General features: G+C 38.1%; 1 protein-coding gene across 2 annotated transcripts; it reads left to right on the forward strand.

Annotated features, from left to right (window-relative positions):
- Nucleotides 1-4,340: 4,340 nt before the first annotated feature.
- On the forward strand, nt 4,341-17,039 carry LOC127662222 (E3 ubiquitin-protein ligase NEURL1-like). Of its 2 annotated transcripts, none has more exons than XM_052153323.1 (6): nt 4,341-4,462; nt 6,320-6,528; nt 7,413-7,734; nt 15,188-15,829; nt 16,211-16,366; nt 16,747-17,039. In XM_052153323.1, the coding sequence occupies exons 1-6, from the start codon at nt 4,429-4,431 to the stop codon at nt 17,019-17,021; spliced, it is 1,638 nt and encodes a 545-aa protein (XP_052009283.1). In that variant the 5' UTR covers nt 4,341-4,428; the 3' UTR covers nt 17,022-17,039. The 2 variants fall into 2 exon arrangements, with proteins under 2 accessions (XP_052009283.1, XP_052009284.1); XM_052153324.1 differs by having other exon boundaries at nt 4,348-4,462; nt 6,323-6,528.
- The last annotated feature ends 12 nt before the right edge of the window (nt 17,040-17,051 follow it).

A 17,051-nucleotide genomic window follows, 5' to 3' on the forward strand; every position in this document is an offset into this window, starting at 1 on the left:
ATCTCTCAGACACGACTGTCTTGTTCATGTTCCACTCAGTGATGCGACGAGTGACAATAATTTTTGGGCAAGCCTACTCATCAAAGAGTGTGGTTTCGTCAATCAAACTGAGAGCGGGATTCTGGAGTAGAAGTGTTTGAGGCTGCTCTGAATGCCTTTCCACTCTGGGATGTCTCTCAGTAGGGCCCACTCAAGATTTTCTGTGTTCTCCAATGAGCGGCTTTAATTTTGGAATTAATTCACCGATGTTGAATAAAAGTTTCTCACTGCACAAAATAAATCATCCGCTCACATGTCACCAGCTTCAACCAGGGCATCCAACTGCTTCTTAATGTCAGAGGGTATGAATGATTCTTCCAGCCTGGCCTGCAAGACTTTTCTCAGGTCATGAATTTGCAAAGCTATGGCCGTGCACAACAGAATGATAAACAAAAGGCCTTCACTTGCATGCACCTTGTCAGATTCTGAACTTTGCTTCACAAAAAAATCACTAACACTTGGTGTGGCACACTTTTAGCAGCGTCTACATGCTTTTTTGTATGAACCTGCTGCGCACTGTCAGTGCAGCCTCCATGGGCGATGGAAAAGTGAAAAGCATTCTCATGAAGGAAATTCTTTTTGTACATCTTAATTTTGGACTGCACTGCTCTGCATTTTATGATAAACTCTTGAAAGACAAAGACAAGCGCACACTGAGAAAAATTGCAGCCAGGGAAACGTACAAGGTGACAACAGTTCCAGATGCAGATGCACCCTGTACTTAACATTGATCTGTGCCTAGGTAAGGATATGTCCAAGGGTGTTGTTTTTTTTTTGCAGTGTGAAGAATTTACATGTTTCCATTGATCATTGTATAAACAAATATGAACCATTTATTATCCACATTATCAACTTATGAAAATGTATATTAAAGTGGTCCCCTGTAAACCAATTATTGTGTTACCAATATTAATAAACAATAAAAGGGTACCTTAATGTATATTGAACACCTGTGAACCATTTATTAATGAGATATGAATTTCAGTAAGCTATGAAAGTGTACCTTAATGTAAAGTGAACTGGACGATAAAGTGGGTCCTCACAATCCACCAGAACAGTGGATTTCTCCCAAGGTTATTTTTCTCCATTAATCAACATCTTATGGAGTTTTGTGTTCCTTGCCACAGTTGCCTTCAGCTTGCTCACTGGGGTTATAAATACAATTATTATTTAATTATTTATTTTTATACACACTTCATAATCGTATATTAATCAAACTACACAATGGTGTCTCTAAGACTTTTAGATGACTCTTAAGATATTGCAGTTTCATTTTCTATTAATCATGACTTTGAAACGATGTGTGTTGTGAAAGGCACAATACAAATAAAAATGACTTGACTTAAAATGAAGAGAAGTAAATAGTATAGATATACTTTTGATAAATGAGAGCAAGTTACATGTATTTCTGTGGATGAGCATGAACCCCTGAAATGCGTTTGGCTGAGACATTCCGACTTTGATACGTAGGTTACCACTCTGTGTAGCGGCAGCAATGTGACATGAGTGAAAACATTAGAGTAATGAATATATTAACAGCACCCTTTATTTTCCCTATTATAGTCTATTTTCACTGTATCATGAAAAAAATTATGAATCATGACATTTCATGATTTTGATTAAAATAAGTATGAATAGGTCCATTTATTAAGCATTTATTAAATGTGAGTAAAAACTGGCTCACTATTTGGCAGGTATTGTATGAACTTCTCCCTTTTTGTTCATGTTGTTTTAACTGTACATAAATTATTTCTAATGCATTTGAAGATGAGTTATTAGTCATTAATAAACCCCTTTCCAAACCCTTTAAATAAGGGAACATTAATGTAAAGTGTTACAATGAAGCGCCTGTTGTTGATGGCCTATTTGCATACAGGCTGATACGATAAAAAATATAGCTGTATCCAACCAAAAATATCTTAATCAAAAATATGTTTACACTGGTGTAATTTTTTAAACATGTTGTGGAAACGAGCACCTCAGTACACTCACCTTACAGTAACCAAAGTCTTTTCAATAAATCAGTCCAGTGAGTCCACTCAGCGGCCATCCTTGGAATGCTCCTGGACAGCTATTTTCTATGTAAACAAGCGGCATACAGACCAAATTCCCCCAAACAGTTGGTAAGGTTTACAATCAAAGAACATATTTCAAATCAGCAGAAAAATCTGACATCACTGATATCATAAATTGTGCTTCTTTGTCTCAGATCAGAGGCGTGACTAGAGGGGCTGAGCCCGTGTTCCATTTTAGACATAAGAGGTATACCGTGAACAAAGTTTTTCTGAATGAGTTTCCAGCCCTGCTAAATGCTTACCCCCTAGCAAATGTAGTTATATTTGCTAAAAGAGTATATCATTCTTAGGACATTTAACCATAATTAATTATCCAATTATTATAATAATAATAATAATAATAATGTATTTCTAAATGCCTGTTAAAGGTATGTCAAACAAATATTTTAATTCTATCATAATTTTCTAACCCTTATGATGTTCCAAACTTATGACTTTCTTTCATGGAACACAAAAGGAAATGTTAGGAAGTGATGCATGTTAGTCTCAGTCACTCTTCACTTTCTTTGAATCAATTTTTTTAGACAGTTGTCAGGGTTCAGCCACTTCTGTTGTTTGTGTTTTTGTTATCTTTGTGGCTGAGCTCTGACACACATGTTTATTGTCTTGTCTAGCCTCTGTGAGAATGCAAGACTCACCATTTTGGCATTGTCATGCGCTTTCTTGTCTTGTTGTTTTTTTGGCACGAATGCATTGCTCTTACAGTATGTTATCCATGCGCAGTGGCGGATTTAGGCATGGGTGACATGGGTATTTAGACCCATGCCTAAATCATACATATGCCAGTCATACATTTTATTTACTATACACAATATTATTGTCTCTTCAAGTTCAATACAAAATCTACCCACCAACCTTGATATTAACAAGTGTTTCTTATGATAAAATCAATCATATAGTTCCTATCATGTGGTGCCTGCACCTGCTTACCGTTTCTTGATGCCATCGTCCTTTGAATGTATTGGATCCTGTTTTCACTGAGACTCCCTGCTGCCGTGATGTAAAAAAACTGTCTAATATCCACCTTGAAAAAAGAATGAACAACTCATTTTAACATAGGCCTATTATAAAAGGAAGCAGCTAGCTAAAGGCATTGACTTTGCTATACAGAGGACCAGTGTGATCGGAACGGGATCAATGTCCTGCTGCCCCAGCCTGGACCAACACCGCTGCATTTTCCCGAATTTACCAAACAGCTTCTTTTAGCTGTTTCACCTCTTGGACACTATATATTCCACCTTACATAGCTAAATATCTTAAATATGTAAAATATGCTTAATGTTGTCATGATCATGATGTTCTCATTTTATTTGAAAAACATTTCACTTCCAGAAATATGCCCTTCCTCTCCCACCGCAAAAAAGAAAAAGAAAAAGAAATGTAGGCCTACAGAAACAAATGATAAACTACATATGTGTGATACGACATACGTCCCTGTCTCAGATTATGTAAAAAAAATAAATTTGAAAAAAAAAGACGCAATTGAAATATCTATTTTTATATAGCTAATAGGCATACGTGTTCTCGAGTTAATTGACAGGCGATGTTTATCTCTAAAAGGTGATTGGCTCTTTTGCCTATAAGGCGGGACTTCCTTTCAACATCCGTTGACCGTGGTGCGTTTCAATACTTCTATTAATTTTAATAGATGTTAAAATTCTCTGCAGTATCTCAAAGCAAATTGATGACAGTAGAGTGCAGCGCGGGCTGACTGCTATGATGTCACCATTCATTAGCATACAAACTGCAATGCAAAGCCAATTTCAAGAAGTTTTGTGTTCAGATTCAGAGCTGTCAAGTGTTTTAGTGGGTGTTTTAGTAGGCACCATATTGATTTAATACAGATCTGAGGTGTCTAATCTTTTCAATACTCTTTCATTGTGTTATATCGTATAAATATCATATTTTCAGATTTTACCTGCTAAAACAACGGAGGTGTGTCTCCATCATTTGAGTAAAAAAAAAAACGGTAATTTGCTTACATTATATTAGATCAATTTACGGGCTCCTCAGAAGAATCTTACAGTATTAATCAGATGTTTACTTTCGAGCTTCACGCAAGCTAATTCATTTTCATGAGGGAATCCTTTACTACAGAAGATCTCCCAAATCCCGCCTCTTATGTTAATGCGAATCCGGTCTCGCTGAATGGCAGCGCGTTTGCATGTGTGTCTGTGTACTGCTTCAGTACTCTAGGTAGGTTACTACTAGAACCAGCGGAGTATCTGTCCGATATTGCGGGCTACGATGCCTGAAATGCAGAACTACTGAAGACCAAATCACGGAATATCAGAAACATTTCACTGTTCCTCAAATGGGTGGGCAGGTATCCCGTAATAATCTACATGGTGAGTGATAATAAAATATGCTTTTTCATCTTTCTTTAATTGTATAATCTCTGAAAGAAGTGTACTGGACTCGTATATGAATATGAATTATTATTCAACGTTGTTCCCTTTATTTGTATTTGCACATTGTCCAAATCCATTACTTCTCCCACTGTTTTAGGATATTGTTTTAGTCTGTGTAAATATAAAGCTAATTATCATTTATACCGACCAACACTAATACAAATCCATACACTTAAGTGAACGTTAACACTAAAGGAAATGTTTTTGCATAAAAATAAATAAATAAATAATAATATATAATTTAATTTCTTTATTAATAATTTACATTTAAGTACACACCCAACCTAGTTGCTCCAAAATAAACCTCCCAATCTGTTTTAGATTTGCATAGGTTTTTCTCTCTTTCTTTAAAAAATAAAGAAATGGGAACACTTCTTCTTTAAATAGTAAGTAAACGAAGTTCACACTAAATCAATCTGACACTTAGGCCAGCTACTGCCTGGAGCAGAGAGAGAGAGAAAATCCACATACATAATGCGATATGACATTATAATCAAGACAACATCCCTAACACCCTTTTGAACCAAGATGAAAAATAAGTAGGCCTATATTGATGTCTGTGACTAATTATAGGACTCTTGGCTGGTCTGTGTGTGTTTGAATGTGCCCAGCATCAGGTGTATTGATAATTTATTGGTATCATGGCAATAGAGGTCAGGTATTTTTGGCCAGAATATTACCCCTATTAATGTCCCACTTGGCTTGCTGTGTGTATACAGTGTATAATGATGCTTTTATAACACATAAACAAATATACTCACACCTGCAACTGCATGCCCTCATTTGCCCACACAGAGCTCATGCAGATAGGTTAAAGTCTGTGAAATCAGTCTCATGCTTGTGCTAAAGATTCAATCACTGACCCACACACAGTGAAATGTCAACACCAGTTAATTAAAGAGGAAAATGGCTCAGAAACAGCACAGTGTCCTTGACGTAATACTTTGGAGATGTCTGGGAAAATATGAAAGGGAGCTGGGGAGATAGTGTTTGATCACAAGCCAGTCTTATCCGTGTGAGAGAATTAATTAAGCAGTTTTGGTGCTCTTTAATGGTTATTTGTTTTTGTTTTAAATTCTTTTAAATTCTTTATTGTTTATTATACCAGAACTGAGTTTTTTATCACTCAACTACAAAACTCACACTCCACTCTGAAAATGTAATCCCATTAAAACTGGAAACGTAAGTTTAATTGCTGCCTTAAAGAAATATTCTGGGTTTAATACAAGTTAAGCTCAATAGACAGCATTTGTGGAATAATGTTGATTACCACAAAAATATTTTAGACTCGTACCTCCTTTTCTTAAAAAAAGAAATAAAATAAAAAGCAGATATCGTGGTTACAGTCAGGCACTAACAATGGAAGAGAATGGGGCCAATCTGTAACTGCTAAAATACTCACTATTTCAAAAGTATAATACATGAGTTTTGAGTATGATACGACAAATGACAAATTCATGGACTGAGATGCTGTCTTAACAGTTAGACACACAGAGTTATTGATTTACTAATGTGTGAGTGTTTGTGTGTATTTGGAGACATCACCTAATCTTGGCACCCTGTCAGACTTCTGAATAGCAGAAACCTGCATTCTGTCTCACTCTTTCTATCTCTGTGAATTCTTTGTTGTCTCTGTTCTTGATAAAGGTTTACATAGTTGTTTGTCAAGTACTTTCTGTGTTCTGTTCACTTAGCAGAGCTCTTAGAAAGAATTACAGTACTTTGACCAAATTCACACTGCTGTTATTGCCAATTGAATATAAACAATGTAACTCTTTTATGTTTTTCTTCCAGAAGGAGGGTCCTTTTACTGCCACCCTCTGAAGGAGAGCATGTATCCAGATCCGCAAGCCCCTTTGCCACTCTCTTTCCATTCCAACACAAAAGGTTCTCAGATCCTAATGGACAAGACACAGCGCTGCGTGCGCCGAATTGCCAGCTTTTGTAATGCCATCACTTTCACCAACCGACCTGTCAGAATCTATGAACAGGTCCGGCTGAAGGTATGGTAACCCAACTCTCACCCCACATACCACACACATTGTGTGGTCCCAAAATAGCCCTCACATATCACTCCATCTCAAACTTTCCCGACGTGGTGTAGTGAAAAGAGAATTCTAGAAATGCTAACATATGAGGTTGTGCTGTTATCTTTTTCTGGTGAATTAGGTTGTTTGGGAATGCTGAAAAAACAAGAATAAACGTGTCTGATAAACATCCCCGCTTATCTCTATTTATAGCGTCACGCCCAGCCACACAATAGCTTCTTTCAATTTTTTGTGTTTTTTTAAACATTCTTTGAATATGCAAAGTGTTAGTGGTCTCTTTTATTTGGTCACTTCATGCATGTTTCTTATTAAATAGCTGTCTGATTATGAAAAGATCAAGTCCTTTTTTGAAGAGGGGGTTTGAAAAACATACAAGCGATGACTTGGCCGAGTGTCAATGCATCTGGTTTCTTTAGGCCACGTACGTAATTTTTGCTCCTCGCTAATGGAGCAAAATCAGCATCCAGAAGTTTGAGAGCCCTGCAAATCAAACAACAAAGAACATTTGGCACGTAGTATTTCAGCGGTAGCCTTTTTGTAATGCAATCCTCAAATAAGTTATAGATACATTCTGTTTTTTTGTTTTTATGAGCCCCATAAGTGCATCAAACTTTTGTGGCCTGGCCACAAAATTAGCATCATCACGGAAGTGAACTTAATATTTGCATACACCACAGGGAAAGTACAGTAGATGAGATTTATATCCGTTTTGCGGTGACATTTATGTGGCCAAGTTTAAATTGAATGCTCATAAACAAACAAATAGCAACATGTTTGATCAAGATGTATAAAGTGAATAAGTGTAAAACAGATGTTTCTTATTTATTCTTGGGCTTTAGATCACAAAGAGACAAGGTTGCTGGAGTGGTGCACTTCGAGTGGGGTTCACTACGGTGGACCCATCTGATCTAAGTTCATCCTGGCTGCCACGATTTGCTTGTCCAGATCTGGTTTGCGAGAGAGGATTTTGGGCCAGAGCGCTTCCCGAGGAGCAGTGTGAAGAGGGAACCATTCTCTCCTTTTGGTTGGATAATACAGGGCAAGTGTTTTACCAGGTTAATGAGTGCTCTGCGATCGTCTTCTTTAGTGGTGTACCAGCTGGAGAGCCAGTATGGGCGATCATTGACATTTACGGGCTGACACGTGGAGTGCAGCTACTTGGTGAGTCCACATTTCTCTCTACTCTTATATGAAATATTCTGTTTCATAAGTTTATAATGTCTCTTCTAAACTAAGAAGCCATCAAACTGCCTGTAGCTGGCTTGCCGGAAGTCTCTGTGCGGTAACTCTGTAGAGATCAAATGACATGCCATTCAGAGTTTGCTGTTTAATGTTGGGCCATATCTTAGCTGTGCTTCATTGACCATGTACTGATTCCTTGATGAGTTGTAAAGGTTAGAAGCAGACGCACATTTAAACGGTTTCAATTCAAACCCAAAACATTTAAAAATAGAATCCAAGATGTATACCCTATTATCCTAATTACAAAAATGCTCAATGGAAAAAAGATCAGAAAGATTGGAATGTGATGCCAAGCAACACTTTCTCTTTTAAAATGGAAAACGTATGCTTGGGAATTCCTGAATGCTGAGAAAAGTGGGAAGTTGAACAATTAATGCATTCAAAATTTTAAACGTAACCCTTGGCCATTAGGAACAAGGCCAGATTAGTTTAAAACATGGAATTCTGGAAAAATAATCATGAAAAAAGAATTTTGGGGAAAAATAAAACAGATTTCAGTAGAGCCCTATGTAACACATAAGTAATGCATACTTAATTGATAAAAAAATATAAAAGGAAACATGCATTCCTCTTAATTTATTGTTTACAATGAAATGTATCTTTAAATAGGCTAAAGGGGTGTGCTCAATAGCATATTACCATAATAGCATATTTTTGCTGTAATATTGAAATTCGTATTCAGAACCGTGAATTTCACTGGTATCGGTACCAACGACTTAAATTTTGTCTTCGTGACAACACTAGTGGGAACCCTGTATTGAATTTCTGCTATGTCCTTGCATAACACTCCATAATAAAGTTCTTAAAAACAGTCGGATATTTATAGCACTCCTAACTCATATTCTGAATACTGGTGCCATAGTATTATATTATTCTGCAATGTTCCTTGATTAGTTGGCAGCTGTAAAGTGAGCTGACCTATGTGGTCAGCGAGTAAACATTGGTCCCAACTGACTGTCTTCATACCACATTCAGCTTCCTTTAAACAAAGTTTAAACCTTTGCCATGCAAATGAAAATTTTTATATAATATATATATATTATAAAAAAAAATGAATTTCATATTTTATGTTTAAGAAAACCATGTTAAATGATGTAACAATGTCATCAAATCCCAACTAAGAATAAAAGAAGTTAGGTGAGTTAGCGGAGTAAAAATAGTCAATGTTTCCTCTGAGTCAGATAGCACTGTCATAGAAGTATAAAGTGTGGGATCATGTCGTCAGACTGTGTGTGTGTGTGTGTGTGTGTGTGAGTTGGTTTTTGTGTTTACAAGGACTTTTTTTAGGTTACACACTAGTGATTACAAGGGTATTATACTATAAATGGGATTTTAGAGGACACCCCTAGTGTACCTGTAATTCAAACAGTGTCTGTGTGTGTGCGTGTATTGATATCAGTGGTAAATATTGGTGTAACATCAGTCAACCCTGAGAGACAGCTGGACTAATTTAGCTGTCAAGCTCATTTTCAGTTGCACATTGCTGGTGAAAACTCACACACATGCATGCATGCAAACTGTGTACATTTACAGAGTGCAGATGAGTTTATAGATGAACACTAATCATGCTGCGAGTGATCCACGCATGCTTTGCTCTCGCACATTACCTCTGCACCTTCTAAAATGTGTTTATGGTTGGATGGCCAGATGTTCAGATGCCATGACCAAAATCACTACATGTTCTCTCTTATTTACTGTAAATCACACCACATCAGGCATCGAGGTGTTAAAATTCTTGGTGGAAGGTCCCTTTGTAGGTAACCACATATTAGCCACAACTCACATCCATTTGATTGAAATGTTGCAAATTAAATGGGACTATCGTGATAGTGTGTGGATACATTTTAATATTTTATTGTGATGCTTCATACTTTGAACCACCTTTTTACGTGTTGTTAAATGTATGTAGTTTTGATCCACAAATCATATTTTAACATATATCGGGTACAGTGGCATAACTTTGATCCTAAGGGCCCCAGTGCAAGGCATCAGTCGGGCTCCCTTCTGTTATGTTGTCAACAGGACGGGTGGGTGGTTTGTGGTTTTGCTCTCTCCCTCTGTATATTGCGGGCCCACTTCCTCATTTCACGTCCCAATTTGGCATATCGTGGCCCCATTTTGCGACCGGCCCTGATGGCCAGTCCGCCTCTGCTTTCGGGCCTTCATCTCTCCCCGGGCCCCATCTCTCCCCGGGCCCCAATGCAGGGTGTGCTGAAGGCACACCCTGCACTGCCGGTAGTTATGCCACTGGTCGGTTAACATATAATCTGCTTTGTACGCTGTATTGTAAAATGAAAAACAAAAATATCTACTACATTACAGTTCAGTTTTGATAGTTATGAAACTGGAGTCCATGTTGTGCACAAAGTTTGTATGTGGTAGTGGTACATTTATTTTGTACTCACAACACTTGGAGACATTTAAAGCATTTGAATAAAGACTTGACAATTGCATACAACGATTGCATCAACCAATGCACGTGTTCCTTTCTTTTCATCCTCTGTTTCACTATGACCCCAATGTCACAGTAGCCTCCATGCCTTCATAATTCCTGCTCAGACTAGTCAGCGTCAGCTGAAGGCAGTTCAGAATCAAGCTTGGAAACTAAAAACAACCAAAAGAGAAACAACTACAGTGACTGAGCAAAACTAAATAATATTCCGATTTCATGTCATCAAGCTTAAGGTATTTAACCGAGACCACATCTCAACAATTGAGATGCTGAATAAAACCAAGTAATGACAGAATCCCAGGGGGCTGCTGGAGACAGTGACGGAGGCAGTAGAGAAGTCTGCTGTGCAGCTAGCAAGGCAGTGATAGATGGAATAGCATCTCTACATTCTGACTTTCAGTTTTTAAAATCAGAAATTGTTGAGATTAACGGCAAGAGACTTGACCAGATTTTGATTTCCCTTAGATCTGATTTAACTGCCCTCAGGGATGAGAAAGACATCACTATTTCAGCTTTGAAAAGCATGGCGAGCGATCAAGATAAAATGCTATACGAGCGTGATGCATCCTACATTTCTGATATGGTCACTCAGCTGCAACAAGTTGTGCAATGGCTAACAAGCTGTGTGTCATAGCTCACAGAAAAATTTACAGATCTGGAGAGTCGCAGAAGTAGACAAAATCTGCAGATACTGAATGATAAAGAAGGGGAGGAGAAGAGATGTAAGCCCACAGACTTTACTGTTCTAGAAAACCCACCTTTGATAGACTGTGCTCACAGATCTCTGCGGAAGTGTTCGGACAACGCCCCATACCCCCATGCCTTCATTGTTAAGCTTCACTACTTTCATGACTGGCAGGCTATCATGCGCAAGCTGCTTAGCTCAAGACCGTTACTCACAATGGGGAGAAGCTTTTGTTGTTCCCCGATACCCCCCCCACCCACCCTCCGCCATATTGAAACAATGCACCCGCCTTAATATAACCAAATTACTTTGGGATCAACCAGGAGTTTGTTATGGATTTCAACACCCAGCGTAGCTACGGGTCATGCACAACGGAGAAGAAATCTACTTCAAGTATCTGGTAAAAGTGGTCACCTATGTGGAACCGCACTTTGGTGATAGCCAGCAGTCCATGTACTGAATGCTGATCGGATAGTCAACTTACACTAACAAACTGCCATTAACAAACTTTTTGGAATCCGAAGAAAGTCCTTACTAAGGTAATACTGATTGCACTGCGGTCCTTACTGTGCTCTGTTTTATATAATGGTAAGAATAATTTTCGTATAATTTTCGTCGATAATGAATTAGATGATGGGAATGTTTGCCTCATGGAATGTTAAAGGCTTAAATCATCCTGTTAAAAGAGGCAAGGTCTTGTCTCATCTAAAATCACTGAACTCAGATATCATATTCTTACAGGAGACTCACCTTAAAAATTACTCACACACGAGGGTGAGAGCCAGGAGTACTGCTGTTTTAATAAGAAACAGCTGCAGGAGAAATATTCTCCATGTCAATGTCGCCAGTCAACATTTAAGGGCCAAATTTTGATGACCCTCGGTCTTTCCAAAATGTGTTTTCACAGATACCGGATTTGTCTCTTACTAATGTAATCATAGGGGGGGATTTCAACTGCTTTCTCGACCCATATTTAGACAGATCATCTACTCAATGCCCCCTCCCCCCTCCAAGACTAGGGACTTTCTTAACATGTACATAAACAATTCAAATATAGGGGATGTGAGGGGTTATAACCTGACATGGAGAGAAATCTCCTTCCATTCGCAGGTCCACAACGTATACACTCATTACTTACTCTCAACACTACCTAACATGTTATTCTAATCTATGACCACAGCCCTATCACATTTGCATTACAGCTAACTGAAATATCTCCATACCAGCCATTATGGTGGGCGGACCCCTTAATGGCTGCTATGCAACACTTTGAGGCTCCATCATTTCTTTTAAAGGAGCGAGAAACAAACAAAATAAAGCTACCCTGAAAAGTCTAGAGAGACAGTTTGCGCTGCTGGATAATGAGAATGCATTAAAACCTCTTTAAAATTACACAAGAAAATATTAAATCTCAGATATCAATACAATAAGATCACATCTGAAAGGATTTCAAGATCTTTAATATATACTAGACAAAAATATTTTGAGTTCAGTGACAAGCCCCTCAAGCTGTTATCTAGACAGCTATATCAACTTGAAAGTGACCACACAATTCACAGGACTAAATCAGAATGTGGCACGTACATGTTATCACTTCAAGGAATTAAAAATCACTTTAAACAATTCTATGAATTATTGTATACCAGCAAATCATGTAAGGATTCCTCCATTATGCAGACATTTTTAAAAGGTTGTAATTTACCAACGCTAGATCAAGATGATGGTAAGTTTCTTGGGGCAGATTTAAGTTTAGAAGAGTTAAACAAAACTATAATGTCTCCCTGAGTCACTCAACGAGACAGTAGTCACATTCCTACCCAACAAGGGCAAGGACCCAGAGGAGGTTGGGGGGTACAGACCAATCTCCCTTACTAACATTGACAAAAAATCTTAGCTAAATCTCTTGCCAATAGAATTAAAACTCTTTTGGGGAATCTAGTGAAGCCTGACCAGACCGGTTTTGTTGCGGGCCAGATCTCCTTTAATAATCTTCATCACCTGTTCAACGTTCTTTATTCTTCTCAGACCAGCTGTACCGATCTGGTGATACTGTCCCTTGACGCCAAAAAAGTGTTTGATCAGGTGGAGTGGCAATACTTGTTTGCTGTATTCCAGAAATTCACAGTTGGCGAGAAATTCATTACTTGGATCAGAATTTTATACAATGACCCCAGGGCACAAATACTTACAAACAGATTGCTGTCACCCTCTTTTGCGCTACACAGAGGAACCTGACAGGGCTGTCCGCTCTCTCCACTTCTTTTTGCCCTGTTAATAGAACACCTGGCAGAAGCAATCTGCTCAGATTAATAAATTCACAGGTTTTGTGCTAAATCTATCAAACAGAAAATCTGTTTGTATGCAGACGACGTCCTGCTATATTTAACCAAACACACGTAGAGTATTCCCAGAATCGTAGATGTTATTAAACATTTTGGCTCATTCTCTGGTTGTAGAATATACCTAAACAAAAGTGAACTCATGCTGTTCGGGCTTAAGCATCTCTCTCAAATTTCTCTCAAAGTTCCCTTTAAAATTTCTAAAGAAAAGTTCACCTACCTTGGGATTGTTGTAACCAAATCGTTTAGCTTCCTACATGCAGCACATTCCAAAAAAATATTCAGTTTTGGAAAACCCTTCCCATCTTGCTGATTGGTAGAGCCAACGCTATTAAGATGGTCTTTCTTCAGAACTGTTATATCTACTGTAAATTCTTCCTCTATTCCTCCCCAAAACCTTTTTCAAGCAATTAGACAAGATTATTTAGCCTTTTATCTGGAATTATAAAAACTACCAGATTAAGCAAATTCACTTTAGTAAGCACTTTCTAATTCTGGGCTGCGAATCTGTGAATTATAACAATAAAGTTAAATGAAAGAAGTGGACAACTGGATTGGTTTAGGTTAGAAAGTGAGGAGAGTTCCCTGTATAACATTGGTGCAGTGATATTTTCACCTGTACACTGCAAAAAAACGATCTACAGATGCAAACCTATCATTAGCAATCTAATAAGCATTTGGAAACAACTCAAAAATCACCTCAGGTTGGAGACACTATCTCAATCACTACCTATAGCTGATAATCCCACATTTCTACCCTCCCTACTTGACAAGGGCTTTAACCACTGGAGGGATGCAGGTATTCGTACAGTAGACGACCTTTATTAGGAGGGGATTTTGTCTCCTTTAAAATGATTCAAGGAAAATACAAACTCCACAGGAGTAATTATTTTAGGTTCCTGCAATTTAGAAACTATGTACAATCTTATTCAGAAAGGTTTATAACAGCTTGTCCCTCCAGTCTAGACACTTGTCTTAAGGAAAATTTTGCCAAAGAAAAAATAATTTCCTGCATATATAATACACTTCAGTCCTCCCAGTTACCATCTACATCCTCAATTAAGGCCACTTGGGAGGAGAAACTAGAGATGGAGATTCCCCACGAGCTGTGGGCAGATTACTTCAAAAAACATTATCAATGTTCTATCAAATCCAGACACTGCCTCATCCAATTTAAATTCACTACTAAAAGACTAAATTAATTAGTATTTACCCAGATGTTTCTCCGACATGCGATAAATGCTTCTGAAGCGACCCTACTTCATTGTTACGCACTTTGTCCTAGCCTTCAAGATTTTCAAAAATTTCTCAGAAGTCGTTGGACATCCCATTGACCCAGACGAGTTTCTAATAGTGTTTGGGGTTCAGGGCACCAGATTTGATTATCTAATGCTCCAAAAAAAAATGTATATGTGCTTTTAACAGCGAAAAAATGTATCTTAACATTCTGGAAGAAAAAATATGCATTTTAAATAAGTGAGACTCTAGAAAATCAACCTCCTCCTAGTGCTAATTTAAAAAATGTATTTATAAATGTATTCTCAAATCAAGCATTTCCACTCAGAATTTCATATGCGCAATTTCAAAATGAGCATAAAAATAGTTGAATGAAACCCAGCTAGTGACATTCTAGATACGGCTCGAGTCCCTTCTTCAATGTCCGGTCGCTTAGCAAAGTTATAGCCTTCCTCTCCTGAAATAGTGACATGACTTGAGGTATCGTGTTTGCAGCACAAACCGTGTGGGACAAATTATGTGGTGATGTTCAATACTTAAAGTTATGGGTTTGTTCAAATCTTTAACCCTAAGTAAGATTCTTGCACCACTAGTTATTTACCACACCATTGTTTTAGAAGCAGTGTGTGTTTATGTACTGTGTTTGTGTTTATTTTTCAGACAGTAAGATGGTCCCAGCTGAATATTTCAGTCCTGCTGTTACTAATGAAGTGATGGATGACTGGCACCTGTCAAGCAACTGCTCCCAGACTGACCTACAGGAAGATCTGCCATCCTTCTCAAGCTCCCCAAATTCCCTTAACTCAGTGCTGTCACCTCAGCTCCACAATGACTTGCATTTTCACTGTGTCCATGGCAACGGTCTACGTTTGCTGACAGAACACATAGCAGTACGTTATTACAACAGGCATGAGGACTGCACTTTGGTGTTCACACATCGACCTTTGCGCTGTGGAGAATGCGTTTTCTTAAAAGTTTTATTGAACTCTCAAACAGTGATACCAACTCTGAATAGTTTTTTGTCTTATGGATTCACTTCCTGTAATCCAGCCCACATTAACCCAAAGCATTTAGCGGTCAGTCCAGAGGACCTGTTGGACCGAAGGGAATTCTGGGCTTTTGGCTGCCTCACTTCACCACTCATGGGTGGAGATATCATTGGCTTTCGGGCATCTGCAGAAGGGGAAGTGCTTGTGAGTCATAATGGAGGGAGAGCCTACCGAGAGATTTGTGTGGTTAATTCCACTCCTCTGTGGATGATCTTCAATTTACAAACGCATATAAAGCAAATCAGCATACTGGGTAGGTAACACCAACAAAATATACACACATATATGTTTATTTTGAAATGGGGATGGGACATACAATAGCCTTATATTGTTTGAATATAAATATTATTATAATTACTCTAGAAGAACCCTAACTTTAAAAAAGAAAAAAGTATTTGGATTAATTTTCCAATTCAGGACATATCAAAATGTCCCCAAAGTAAGGTTTTGTCAATTGCAGCTCACTTTCGGGGGCAGTTATTTCCCTAAACTAGCCAAGTACATACACTGACAATTAGGAATACACAAATATACTACTGTACATGGTGAAGTCTGTTGTAAAATACATACACAAAACCACCCGCATCCCTATCACTCTCTCTTACGTAATATTTTTTCTTTGTTCTTTTTCTAGGTACATCCTGTGGTTACACTTCATCTTCTTCTGAAATTCACATGACGGACATTAGTAATTGTGGTTATCCCCCAGACAATCAGATTCACAGAACAATATTCAGGGGATTTCTTAACAACTTTCAAACGCACCCACACAGCCACAGCAGTTCTGCAGGTGGGTTCCTTTCTCATATTGTTGAAAAATGCAGCAACATGAAATATATTATAAAGACAATCCACGTATGATCAGAAAGTTTTTTAATAGGTGATTTAAGTCAGAGATGCAGCATTATCATTTCCATGGTCATACACAAAGCTCATATTTTATTGGTTAGGGCATTTATCTCAAGGCAAAGGGGAAAAAAAAAATACTTTAAAAGCAATGTGAAAGGCTCCAAAAGAATCCTTTGTTTCTTTTGAAAATCTTTTTTTACACTGAAAATTTGTGTTTGGTGTGAAATGGCCTTTATTTACGGTAGTCATTCATTTGTTACAGCCTTTGTCAACAGGGCTTAATAGTATATTACTCATTGCTGTGGTTGCTTTGCTTTCCAGGGACAACATCCAACTCACTGTCCTCAGAATCTCACAAAACCCCATCATGTTGTCCGATTGCTGGAGAGGAGTGTTTGATTTGCTGTGAGAGGCCAGTAGACTCAGTGCTGTATGCATGCGGACACATGTCTGTGTGTTACATTTGTGGTGGGAAGCTAAAGGAAATGTCAAACCCGTCCTGCCCCATGTGTCGCAGCCCAATCAGAGACATCATCAAAATATACCGCAGCATAACCTGGCCACCTGGCATCCAGAATTCCCTGTTAAACATGTAAATGTGGATGGTGTGGTATAGTGGCTAATTT

Source organism: Xyrauchen texanus, chromosome 22 (assembly GCF_025860055.1).
Source record: "Xyrauchen texanus isolate HMW12.3.18 chromosome 22, RBS_HiC_50CHRs, whole genome shotgun sequence".
NCBI classification, from domain to species: Eukaryota; Metazoa; Chordata; class Actinopteri; order Cypriniformes; family Catostomidae; genus Xyrauchen; species Xyrauchen texanus.